The sequence below is a fragment of the Hyperoodon ampullatus genome (assembly GCF_949752795.1).
Source record: "Hyperoodon ampullatus genome assembly, chromosome: 2".
NCBI lineage: Eukaryota > Metazoa > Chordata > Mammalia > Artiodactyla > Ziphiidae > Hyperoodon > Hyperoodon ampullatus.
Genome location: NC_136915.1, coordinates 118557208 through 118571012, shown reverse-complemented (window position 1 = coordinate 118571012; position 13805 = coordinate 118557208). Strand labels below are relative to the sequence as shown.

The 13805-nt window shown below is 43.9% G+C and overlaps 1 protein-coding gene across 1 annotated transcript in view; it reads left to right on the top strand.

The window, feature by feature from the left end:
- Positions 1–1225: 1225 nt before the first annotated feature.
- SLAMF1 (signaling lymphocytic activation molecule family member 1) overlaps positions 1226–13805 on the top strand; it is a gene marked incomplete at its 3' end in the record, with an annotated part of 32795 nt that continues 20215 nt past the window's right edge. Inside the window, exons 1-3 of the mRNA XM_079728498.1 lie at positions 1226–1319; positions 9454–9795; positions 11741–12025. Coding sequence (XP_079584624.1) covers positions 1244–1319; positions 9454–9795; positions 11741–12025 — 703 coding nt within the window. The 5' untranslated portion in view covers positions 1226–1243. The remainder of the gene's footprint in view (positions 1320–9453; positions 9796–11740; positions 12026–13805) is intronic.

Sequence of the window (13805 nt, the reverse complement as noted above, 5' to 3'; positions counted from 1 at the left end):
TGGGTTTCTGTCAGCTGACCCACCCTTGCCCACCCCCATCTCTCTGTGACTTTGGCACCAGGACCTGACTGCATGGAGAAGTGTTCTCTGAAATTATGGAACAAATCAGAAGTAAAAGGTCCATCAGCTCATTAAAGGTCAGTCATCCAAGTTCAACTTTGAACTAACACATCCAAATTTGGGGTGGCCTGACACGACTACATCTTTTTATTTGTATAATAAGAGTAATGTACCAAAATGTTCATTGCAGCTCTACTTACAATAGCCAGGAGATGGAAACAACCTAAGTGTCCATCATCGGATGAATGGATAAAGAAGATGTGGCACATATATACAATGGAATATTACTCAGCCATAAAAAAAACGAAATTGAGCTATTTGTAATGAGGTGGATGGACCTAGAGTCTTTCATACAGAGTGAAGTTAAGTCAGAAAGAGAAAGACAAATACCGTATGCTAACACATATATATGGAATTTAAGGGAAAACAATGTCATGAAGAACCTAAGGGTAAGACAGGAATAAAGACACAGGCCTACTAGAGAATGGACTTGAGGATATGGGGAGGGGGAAGGGTAAGCTGTGACAAAGTGAGAGAGTGGCATGGACATATATACACTACCAAACGTAAAATAGATAGCTAGTGGGAAGCAGCCACATAGCACAGGGAGATCAGCTCGGTGCTTTGTGACCACCTACAGGGGTGGGATAGGGAGGGTGGGAGGGAGGGAGACGCAAGAGCAAAGAGATATGGAACATATGTATATGTATAACTGATTCACTTTGTTATAAAGCAGAAACTAATACACCATTGTAAAGAAATTTTACTCCAATAAAGATGTAAAAAAAAAAAAAAAAAAAAAAGATTTACCAGACAGAACCGCCCAGAGAGTCTTGACATCCCTTTCCAGAAGACAGCTAAGAAAGGGAGGGGGGAGCACATTTCTGCCCAAGGCTGGGGTTTGACCGAGGTGACTACACAGCTCCCTTCTCAGCTCTTGCAGTCTAAGCACCTGACTTTGACTTCTTGGGAACAGCAGAGTGACTTAAAGCCTGAAAGGAGATGAGCAATCCTCGAGGCACAGGCAGAAAAAGTCCCAGTGAGACAGGAAGCCTACTGGTTCCTGATGCATAAACTAGACAGTAGAGGCAGCACTTGTCTGACAAAGAGCTCACTCTGCCGTGGCGTCTGCGAGCAGCTGCCGGGCTCCTTACCAGGCTCCCTTCCCTCTCCTCACTGGCTGATGGATCCCAAGGGGCTCCTCTCCTTGAACGTCCTGCTGTTTTTCTCCCTAGCTTTTGAGCTGAGCTGCAGAACAGGTGAGTGCTCATCTGTCTGAGGGCTTGGGTCGCATGATTACCTGCCAGGAATCAGCTGTAACCCATGGATGGAGAGAAGATGCAGGGGTGACGGGTTGTTTTTCGGCTGCCTCTTCCTCAGAGACTGACTCTGAGTTCTTCCTGCCTCTTTTAAAGAGGAAGGAACATTGTGAGTTACTGGGCTCCTGGCTTCTGAGGCTAAGTCCCACCAGTCCTAGTTTCCAAGGAAACCAGGAGCTCTGAGCCAAAGGCACTGGTCACATTCTAGACCAGCCTCTCTGGGTGAGAGGCTCCAGTCAAAGCCCTGGCTGAGTGGTTGGTTTTGTATGAGTATCCTTCTGGCAGAGACCCAGGCTAAGGGAATGAGCTGTAGGGATGGAGCTCTGGGAGAATATTACTCCTACAACCCTGTCCTGGATGGGATCCTCACATACGCAAGCAGACAAACGAAAAACATGCTCCACCTACATGAAAGGGCTGTAGTGGGAAGAGAGGGTAGAAGTGAAAACCCCAGGCACTGGTTGAGAACAGATAGTGGCCACAGTGTGGTCATACTGGTGGCTACTTTCCTGGAAGAGAAGGCTCCAAGGCAGCAAGAGGGGGAGAGGCCAGGATTTTGGGAACCCAGGGCTGGTTACAGTAAGTGAGAAATGCAAATTGGAAATGCTCAGGGTCAGGACAGCTCCAGTGTAGGGCCAGACACAAGACAAAGTGTTTGGAGCTGGGCTCTGCTCCTGTCTTTCTGGTTTGCTGGTATTCTCTGTTTAGTAATAGCTGAGCTATGAGAAAAGGTGTTTGAGAAAGAAAAAGCCAAGCAAGGGGCAGACTTTGGGCTCACTATGGAGTGGGTGAGAATCTCCTTTCTGCTTAAATGCCTTGGGACTGTGGGAAGCAGTCTGGAGTGGAAGTGTCATTAAGGAAGGGGGGACTTCCTGAGGCTCCGGATGTTCTGTTCTTGGGGTTTTCAAGACCACAAATCCATTATGGACTTTTCCAGGAGAAGCCCAGAGATATGCTACGATTGTCAGAGGGGCTGCACTTGGGATCTGTCTTTTGCCAGATTCCCAGATGAATAGCACTTCCTTGGCCCCACTTTTCCTCAGAATCAGGCAGACCCATGGCTCTTGCTACCCAAGGTCTCAGAGAGCAATAATTGAACTGAGGGCTCAGAAAGCCAAACGGAACCACTTTAAGCCATCACAGGGAGAGTCAAACTTTCCTAGGTGCACCCCATTTGTGACTCCACCAATTTTGGAATTTTCTTAGTGACTATCAGGCGTGATGGGTTTGAACAGTGAGCTGGAATTTTCTATCTCTGTGCTGGCTTGCCTCCTGGCCAGTCTGGCCCTGGTATTTCGGGTTCTGCTGACAGCTGTTGCACAGAAAGCTTTGGAGGTCACTGGTCAGTAAGAAACAGCCCAGCCCCACAGACATGTCTACCCAATCGGTAGTGTCTCCCTTCCTTGCCTTTGTCTTCTCTGAAATATGTACAAAAATTTTAGTGTTTTTATTTTAAAATAGGCACCCTTTTGTGAAACCCCAATGAAACCCAGATGGAAATGCTTTGCAAATGGGACAGGTCATTCATGACAGATTCACCCAACCAAGAAACCCCATTCTTGTAAAATCAGTACCCACTCCCTTTCCCATCTCTACTCAGCTCGACTTACAATTCCCAGTCAAAACTGTAAAAATCAAAAAGTCCACATGTCCCTCCACCCAATAAAGTGAATTTTCCATTTCCCCCAATGATACATTTTTAATAGACTACATTTTTTTAGAGCTGTTTTGGGTTCACAGCAAAACTGAGCAGAAGGTACAGAGATTTCCAACTACCTCCACACATGCACAGCCTCCTCCATTATCAACATCCCCCACCTGAGTGGTGCATCTCTTACAACTGATGAATCTACCCCAGTGGGACTTTTTATCCCTTCATTCAGGTCTTCCTCACCTCCTTCACACACATGAGGGGAGAGGTGAGGGACAAGTGGGGGCAACCTAGACTTGGCCCAACCTTGTTGTTCACTGGCCCGTTGTACCCCGAGATGCAGATCTAGGCACTTTCATCTCTCAAAAGCTTTAATACTGTGATATAATGCCACTACCTTCACTGTCTCCAGTGTTGGACTGGAAATCAGAACCTCAAGGCTATTTGGTTTTATCCGTAGATTGCCTTTGAACAATCCCATTCAGCAACGGTCTACTAAGGACACACGATGTGGCTAGCACTATGTGAGGTGTGGGGGAATTAAAATGAACAACCACAGCCTCTGCCTAGCACTTGACACAGTATCTGGTACATGAGAGCCCTTCCATGAATGTTTGTTGAATGAATAATGATAGTATGTACAGAATCCTTGCTGTATACCAAACACTGTTGTAAGTGCTTTATGTGTATTATTAATTTAATTATCATACCAACCCTATGAGATATGTGTAGTTATTGTTACTTTATGATTTTATAAAAGAGGAAAAAGAGGCATAGAGTAGTTAGCAATTTCTCTTTAATCACCCAGCCTGACTCCAGAGGCCTGAATGAATGAAACTCGATAAGCTTATGTTTAGGGAGGAGGAGAATCCTAAAATTTGTTTCCAGGTCCCATGGTAAAACTTAGAATATGCTGTCTATAATTGAAGCATATGAGTTGATTTTAATTGAACTGAAATGAAGTATAAGAATTTTCAAAAGGTGAGAGAAGTTGACAAAATCAAAGAAGGAAGTACAAGGCATATGGAGCTATTTGATCTGGAATTTGAAAAGTGGATAGAAACATCTTTCATCATGTAGCTTTCATTTAATTTTTTGTTAACTAGTTTGTTTATTGGAAGAGTATCACATGTATGTCTATAAAACTTCAACAGTGTAAAAGGGTACAGAATGGAGACAAATCTCCCTTCTATACCCCTCCCTACTGTTACCAGTTTCTTGCATGTCTTTTTAAATATATACATCAGGTAGGTTGGATTTTTATATAACTTGAAAAGAGTACTCTAGATGAAGGCACAGAAGCAGAGGTAAAGTGCTGTGAGTTTGCAGGGGGAACTGTAAGTGGCCTGTTGTACCTGAAACAGAGGTTTCATAGCTAAGGCATTTGCTTCTAGCTCCTCACCTGGCAAATAGGGATAGGTGTCTCCTTCATCTCCCTACATAAACAACTCTTATGGATGGTATAAAGATAAAGGAGAGTACATTCAGATTTTGGAGAGAGAAGAAATTAGACTCTGTTTTGTCATTTGTTCATTCATTCATTCATCTCATTCAGTTTTTTCATTCTCTCAGGCAAAAAGGATTTATTGAGTTCCTACCATGTCCCAGGTGGGTATTAAGATTACAGCAGTGAACAAAACAGACACAGTCCCTACTCTTGGAAACTTATAACTGAATAAGGATGACAAGCATTGAACCAGAGTTAAAAGTGTGTTGAGTGATATGAAAGGAGAGATGCAAAGTGCACTGGAAGCACATGGCAGAGAAACCGAATCTAAGCCAAGGTCAAGGGCAGAGGCCTGAAGGACAGAAGGAGTTAACCCGGCAAATAAAGTGCAGTAACAGGCTTTCAGGCTGGGGAATGGTGAGGGCAAATATTCTAAGATAGAAAGACCCAGCAGCGTCAAGGAATGGGACTAGGAGAACAGCTGATAGGACTTCAGTTTTAAAAGGAGACTTATTAAAGACACATTATCTTTTCTTTGTAAGCCTAGATTTTCCATAAGAACTGTGAGCGCTCTGAATCCTACCTGAAAGAAATGCTGTAGCAAGATGCCCAGTATCAGGGCTGGGCAAAAAATAATGTTATCATTAGGTAGAATCCCATTTTGTGAAAGGTTTGGCTAAATGCTACTGATTTCAGGAAAATATCCACGGGCCCATGTGAATCACTCTACTTTCTAAGTAGAATTGCCCTGGAAGGAAAGTGAGTTGGTGTTAACAGCTACAAATGTTTCCTCCAGACTCTCTTAGTAACCAGGGGCTGACTGAATCACAGACCTGTTGGAAAACACTCATCAAGCAGTAGGATGTTTCAGGAGCTGGGACTCTACTTGAATGGTTTTATGAACCACTTTAAAGTCCCCACTTATTTTTCCACTCTTGCTTAGGTGGCAATGAGTTCACTTACCCACTGCAGACCTGGCCACTCACACGCTTAGTTGTCACATCATCATTCTTTATGTGGGTTGTAGCGTGTGAGGGTCTCTTCCTGATGAAGTTTTGATTCCACTCCCCGTGACTGAGTCTGCCTAAACCACTCAGGCTTTTCTTCTCATCTGCCCTCTCTTTCTTTCCCTCTTTACCCTCTTCTTTTCTTTTTTCAAAAAATTTTTTTCTTTGATTTCTTTTTTTTTTTTTTTTTTGGCTACTCCCTGCCCCATCCTCTATTTCCTCTTCCCCCTGACTCCCTTCCAATTCCAAGTTTTGAAAACAACCATGGTGTAAAGAGTTTGTTGGGTTACATGGGCGGAAGGAAGGGGCACACAGGAGACACAGCAGGGTGGAGACTTATGGTCTAGGAATGGGTATAATTTCCATTTCTTTTTTCTCCATATTAAAATTGATCCAAAAAAATCAACAGTATGATGGCAATTCTCAACCTTGATTTGAAGCCCAGACTCCTTTGAGAGATGACATTTATGGCTATGCTCCCAGAAAAATGTACATATGCTTATTTATACCACTTTTGTACACAATTTCAGGGGGCCCATGTACCACATGACGTTTCTCCTTGCATGGATGGTTCTAGTTTTCTGTCATCCCTTTATTGGTAGAAGTTTAAGTTCAGGATTCAAGAGGTTACTCTCTTGGGTACTGTACGTACCACATTATCTGGACAGTCAGGCATCCATAAGTGTGGCTGGAAGGAATTCCAACATGCCCTCCAGTTTATCTTTATAAAAACAGCAACACCAGCACCATGAACAGCAGTCCTTATCGAATCAATTAAGCAACAAGGGAGAGCACTCTGTTTCAAGAGTTGATGTACTGGCAATATGTAAAAGAGCAAATGCCTAATTGTCTTTCTCACTATTCCTTAATAATTATAAGTGTCAGGAATTCCTTGGCAGTCCAGTGGTTAGAACTCGGGGCTTTCATTACCGGGGCCCAGGGTTCAATCCCTGGTTGGGGAACTAAGATCCTGCAAGCTACGTGGCATGCATGGCAAAAGAAAAAAAATACTATGTGTCAACCACTCAAATCCTGATTTTTCTTTTTTCCTAACCTCTGAATCTCTAGTCTGATATCAGCTGGGCCCTTTACAGGATCTCAGAGCATGTTGGTATCAAGAACATTTGAATCAGTTTGCCCAAATTTCCAACAACCATCTTAACCACTAGTTATTGTGTCTTTTCTAGGTGGCTGCATTACTTAGGCAGACAGTTTTATTGTACTCTTCTGACTTTCGTATCAACTAGAACAATTTGTGCTCTCTCTGACTCATGCGCTCCTTCTTTTATGAACATTAGCTTATGGTTAAGTTCAATTATTAAGTTCAGTCACCTATTGGGCAGAGCTAAATAAGAGAGGTTTAGTCAGGTAACATGGCTTTCAGCATTCATAAATTGAACAGATATTTATTTAAAGCCTACTATGTGCCAACCACAGTTGTGAGTCCTAGGAACAAAACAGTGAACAAAATCAAATTCTTCCTCTTGAGAAGTTGGCATTCTAGTGTTAAAAAATAAAATGAATAATATATACAGTATAACATCAGACAGTGATAAGCACAACAAGAAGGGATAGGATAGGATAGGATAGATAGGATAGTCAGAGCAGGTCTCTCAGAGAAGATGATTTTTTGAGCAGAAATCTAAAATAAAATGAGGGAATGAGCTCTTTAGATATGTAAGGGAAGAGATTGCCAGAAAGAGAGAGAGAGAACAGCAAATGCAAAAGCTCTGAGATGAGAATGTTCTGGATGAGTTACAGACCAGCCAAAGCCAGTGTGGCCATAGTGCAGTGAGGACAGGAGATGGAGTTGGAGAGGTACCAGGAATTGGGTTATTCAGTCTTTGAAGCAATAATAGGGACTATAGATTTTATTCTATGGGTGCTTAGAAAGCCCTGGAAAATTAAAAGCAGGAGAGAGACAAAATCTGATATAGTTTTAAAAGGTTACGCTGTCCATTGCATGGACGCAGGGAGATAAGTTGGAAGACAATGACAGGGCCAGGCTGGTGATGATGGTGGTTGAAAGTCCTGAGATGCCAGATATATTTTTAAGGCAGAGTCAACAGGATTGCTGATAGATTGAATGTGGAGTATCAGAGGAAGAAGGGAGTCAAAGATGATTCCAGTGTTTTGGCCTAGGAATTGTAATGTTGTTTATAGAAGGGGCTATAGAATCAAGTGTTCGTTTGCTAAGTTTGAGATGCCCTTTAGGCCTCCAAATACCAATACCAATCGGTGTAGGCAATTTGCAGTACTGTGAAGGGTTTGGGTAAGAGATATATCTCTGTAAGCATTCCAGAAACATGTCAAACTATGCAACTAGATAAGTGTGGCTGAGAAAGAGAAGAGGTCTGAGTACTGAGTCCTGGGATGCTCCAGTCTTAGAGGTCTTTAAGAGCAGAAGGTTTCAGGCAAGGAGACTGAGAAAGGGCAGCCAGTGAAATAGGAAGAAAACCAGGAGAGTGTGTTGTTCCCCAGGCCAAATGAAGGCAGTGTTTCAAAGGGGGAATGTGAACTAGGCCAAGTGAAAGCAAGATGAGAAAGCAAGGATGAAGATGGAGAAGTGACTTAGTATCATGGAATATACAGTGACCTTGACAAGAGTGGTTCCAAGGAGTAGTAAGGAGAAGGCCTGTCTGGAGTGGGTACAAGGAAAAATAAGTCAGGAAATGGGGACAGAAGGTATAAACACACATTAAGGGACTTTGGGATAAAAGAAAACAGAGAAATGGGGAGGTGGCTGGGGATGGACCTGGGACCAGGGGAGGGTTTTTTTGTTTTGTTTTGTTTTTTGCGGTACGCGGGCCTTTCACTATTGTGGCCTCTCCCGTTGAGAAGCACAGGCTCTGGACACGCAGGCTCAGCGGCCATGGCTCACGGGCCCAGCCGCTCCATGGCATGTGGGATCTTCCCGGACCGGGGCACGAACCCGTGTCCTCTGCATCGGCAGGCAGACTCTCAACCACTGCGCCACCAGGGCAGCCCCAGGGGAGGGGTTTTTAAGATGAGGGAAATTACATGTTGGTATGTAGTGTGTTAATAGAAATAACCCACAACATACCATAACAATAACAAAGTTGATGACACAAGGGGTGGGGGAAGTTGCAGGAGGAAAGCCTTGAAGTGAGTGAGTGCTCCATGAAGGAAGAGGCTAGCCTTATCTGGGAGCAGAGACCATCCATCCAAGTAGTTAGGTTGACTTGGTGGTGGAAACAAATGGAAGTCCTCTTTTGTTTCATCTCCTTTTTCAGTGAAATGAGAAGCAGGGTCATTAACTGAGGTTGTGGGTTTTTTTTTTTTTTTTTGGTTGTTGGCTCAGCTTTTTTGAAAAAGAGAAGTAAAATAATTTCTTTCCCTTGACATTGTTAAATATCTTAGCTTTTGGGGGAGTTAGGATTCCACAGTTTGAATATGAGGCTCATCTCCTCCTGGACTCCACATCCCTCAGACTTTTCTCTTTCCTCCTCATCTGAAATGATGCTTCTGTAATCTTGGTCTCTTGGGCTCACAAGCTCAGAATTAGTTTCAGTTACTCTCCATGCTTCATGCTATATATCCAATGGTGGTGGGAAGTCTGGCTGAGGAATTAATCCAGTTACTAGTTATATGACTTTAACAAAGTCATTTAACTTCTCTATGCCTTAGGTGCCTTAACTATAAATCTGAGTTGATAGAATTCCCTCCTAGATCGAAGAAACCCAGTGTCCTAATTAGTCTATACAGCTCTATAATAAGTGATTTTAAGATTTCCACTGGAGTTTTTGAATACTGAGAATATAGTGGGAAATACTGAGAATATAGTGGGATCCTCGTGACAGTTCTTATAAACTACTAAGGACCTGGCAACCCCAGGGATTGGCCAAGAGGAAGAGGGAGATTGTCCAGTCTATTATTCCTGATCCACAGACAGGATGTGAGTCTCAAAGGCTTCCATAATAAGGGACTTCATTCTCCTTCCTCCTGCAGGTGAGGGCTCAATGAATTGCCCAGTGATGATCCTTGGGCAGCTGGGAAGCAGTGTGCTGCTGCCCCTGACATCTGATGGGATAAGTAAGAGCATGAATAAGAGTATCCACATCCTTGTCACAATGGCAGAATCACCCATAGACACCATCAAGAAGAAAATAGTGTCTCTGGATCTGCGGAAAGGTGACTCTCCACATCATCTGGAGAATGGCTATGAGTTTCATCCAGAAAACCTGAGCCTGAGGATCCTGAAAAGCAGGAAGGAGGATGAGGGCTGGTACTTTATGAGCCTGGAGGAAAATGTTTCAGTCCAGCAATTTTGCCTGCAGCTGAAGCTCTATGGTAATGATGGTGGCTTCCCCAGTCCCCACTGGAGGGATGAGATAGTTCCTTGCCTAAGAATTTAGGCCTCTCTCAGAAGCAATGGGTATTCAGAGCTGGAAGCAACTTGAAAGACATCTCAGTCCAGGGGTAAACCGTCCTTCAGGAAGAAGTTTTAGAAGTCCACAAATCTTTTTTCTGTCCAAATTGCATGTTAGTGATAGCTGATTAGCACAAGTTACCTTTAACCCCATTTTCTTGGGGCTCCAGGCCCTCTTGCCTACAGTCCCGCTGCCTGTGGGCAAGAGGGCCTGGAGCCCCAAGAGTCTCAATTTACAAATAAGATTTTATTTGAAAAAAGGTGTTTTTTTTTAATTTAAAAAATACCACTGATCAAGCTCAACCTCGCTTTCATAGATGAGGACACTGAAATCTAGAGATAAGTGGTTTGCACGTTCCTACCCACATCTGCGTAGGTGGGTTCACTGCACTAGGAGTCCTGGGAGAAGGAGGGCTGAAATTCAGCCCACACACCACTCACCAAGCCCCGCATCCTGGCAGAGGATTGCATCTACCTGGTGGAAGAGGCATATTTTTCTCATTTAAACAAATGCTCTGATTATAAAATTGTTTAGCTGCAGAACTTAACTAGAACATAGGTCCATCTAAATCTAAGGCCAGTGCATTTTTGAACTTCTTTAACTGCCAGCTCCTCTTGAACACACCCAGAGTTTGTCTCTTAAGTTCCAAGGCTCCCTTGAATTCCCAGGGATCCTGGCAGCCATGTGGGCTACACTGCTTCTTCACAGTGAGTTTCTTATCTCTGAGGATGGGACAGGGAGCCCCAAACAGCCAACATTTCTTTAAAATCCTCAGGTACTGACAGGAGAGACAGAAATACCCTCCTTGCCCTTCCCCTGGCCCTAGCATTCCCTTCCCTCCAAACAGTGTATGCAGAATTCCCACAGCCCTCCACCAGGTATCAGGGTGTCCTGATCATTCCAATAGTGTTCCTGGGGCAAGACTGCCATGAGCACAAAGATTACACATGCATTTTCTAGAACAGTTCATTGCCTTTGTCACATCTTGTCTTTTATGATCAAATTCTTAACTTAGAAAATATGGTTCCTGCAACCATGGTGTTCTTCTCAAGTCAAAGAGTCTGGATCTTGGAGTCAGAAAGATGTAGTTTCAGATCTCAGTTTGGCTGTTAGAAGCTGAGTGACATTATGTAATACACTCCACCTCTCTGGGTCTCAGTTTCCTCATCGATAAAATAGGAATAATTATAACTAGGTTCATAATTGTTGAGAAAGTTGTTGAAAAGATTAAAAAATATTATGAATGTGAAATTCTAGTATTATGCCTATCCTATAGTATGTACTAAATAAATAAGACTTTCCCTTTTACCTTGTCTATTTCACAACATTAGAGTGAGATAAGTTGGTGAGGCCTGTGGCTATCCCAATTTCAGACACCCTAAAGCACTTCCTATAACACACACACACACACACACACACACACACACACACACAGAGTATAGATGAAATCTCACCAGTAAAAAGTCATTCTTTTAGATCTGGAAGGTAATACTTTAGCCAAGGACAGTTAAAACCCATGGGGGAGTTAGGTGACAGCAAACTCCACAGGTAGAATACAGGAGAGCAACCTAGATGAGGAACAACAGAAAGGCAAGGGGAACCCTAACAGTACTGGTTGGGGGGAACTAAAAGACAATTTTTTATTCTCTATTTTATCCCAAGGTGATCCTGGAAAGGAGTATGGGGGAGGGGCATATGAGAGAGGGATGGTGCGAAGCTGTAGGTCCCCACAGAAATAAATCACAGTGCAGATCCACAGGGAGGGAAAGATGCCATTAGGTTGCATTTTCTTCTAACAAGAAGGTTAAGTCAGCATTCCAGAGGATTCATTTCAGTGATGGCTCCCTTCCTCCTCCTCCTGACAGAGCAGGTCTCCACTCCGGAAATTAAGGTGTTGAACTCCAGCCAGGAGAACGGGAACTGTAGCCTGATGCTGGCCTGCATGGTGGAGAAGGGGGACCATGTAGTTTACAACTGGAGTGAGGAGGCGGGTGCCCCCCTGCTGAGCCCCACCAAGAACTCCCACCTCCTGTATCTCACCCTTGGCCCTCAGGATGCTAACAACATCTACATCTGCACCGTGAGCAACCCCGTCAGCAATGGCTCTCAGACCTTCATCCCATGGTCCAGATGCAGCCTCGGTTCCTCAGGTGAGTGCCCTTGTGGCGGCTAGTGTGACACATTAATGATATGGGCTCAGTCCCCACCTGGACCATTTGCTCTTCTTCCATAGCCATGGTCTTCACCTTGGGAACAACACTTTATATTTTCTCTATAGTTTGTAAAAGCCTCCCATGTGCATTCAGTGAGTGGTTACTCTTCATAATGACCAGGGTGGCATTATGCTCAGTTCACAGTTGAGGAGACCAATGAGAAACGATGGAGCCAGACCCAGAGCCCAGGTCTCAAGTTGTGATCCTTCCTCTCCTCTCCTGCCATGGCACCAACCTGAGAGGCTGGTCGGGTGAGGGAGTGCATGTGGCAGGTCCTGACTCCCAAGCCCATGCTCTACTAATGGTGGGATGGTTCTACACCATCAATAAGAATTTATCAATCACCTATTCTGTAGGAAATTGGGAATAGATATGATAAATGACCTCTGCTCTCCATCAACATGTTATAAAATAAGACATGAAACATGTGCTCAATAATGAAAAGCAGGAGGTAATAAAGGGCCACATTTCATGAAATGTACTGTGAATCCCATAGCAGGTCAGAGGGCCAGGGTAGTCAGTTCTCTGACTAAGACCTAGACTGTGAAGTTTGGGAAAATGGTAAATCATAGAGCACTTTATTATTGGCAAAGCACTTTCAACTGTATGATCTCTTTTGATCCTCACAATGGTCTTATCAGGTAAGTGTTGTCATCATCTTCATTTCACAAATTAGGAAGTTTAAGCTCATAGCATGTAAGTACTCTCCTCAAGTTTCTTCAGCTTATAAATGGTAGAGTCAGTACCTAAACCTAGATCTTCTGACTGATCTTTCTCTGGAAAGATAAAGCATCATTATTCTGTTATCAAAATGAATGAAGGGCTGATTAAGTAAGCTCATCTAACCACTTGAGATTGGAAACAGGATAGACCACTGAGCCTTTTCATTAATCGATCTTGTGTCCATGCCTCAGGTAGGTTCAGGGACAGAAGAACCAGGGTGCTGGCCCTGCAAGGTATTACCTGTGCTCTGACATTCTTCCCTCTGCATCCACTGGGAGGAAACAAGAGTCATTCCAAGGAGACTCCTGCCCACAGTAGACTTGGTGTATATGTGGAGGGCTTTTCCAGATGACCAAGGATCCAGGGACAGGGGAATGCAGCCAGGTCATGCCCTTCAGCATAGCATGTCCAGTCAGCGACTCCCCTGAGGTATTCCAGAGGGAATGCTGGGAAAATCTACCTGGTCTCTGCATCTGAGAGTTCGTTGGTGAGCCTAACCAACTGCCTGTTTCCTCCCCCAGCCATTCATGGCAGAGTTGGCCACCTGTCCACCCACTCAGTGTGTCTGCCTGCTTGCCCACCTTGCACACAAGGCACATTCACAGGCTCCTCCTCCAGTTCAGACCTCTCTCTCTGACCACAGCTATTCAGAACGTGCTGGTGGGATCAAGAAAGCAGTCTTGCATGAGTGCGGAGTTTACAGAATGTGGCCCCAGTTGTCCTAGATCCAATATTACCCTTTTTACTCACAAGGATAAGCCACTTAACCTGTCTAAGACTTAGATTCTTTATCTAAAATAATAACGGCTAAAAGGTCTTAATTGTTTACTATGTGTCAATATGTGGCATCTCATTTAATCCTCCCAGCAACCAAATAGTATTAGTATCCCCACCTTACAGATGAGGAAAGAAAGATATGGAAATGTCATACACAGAGCAAGGGGCAGAGCTGAGTTGTCTGATTCTGAAATCCTCATAGGTACTAGTGGAACAG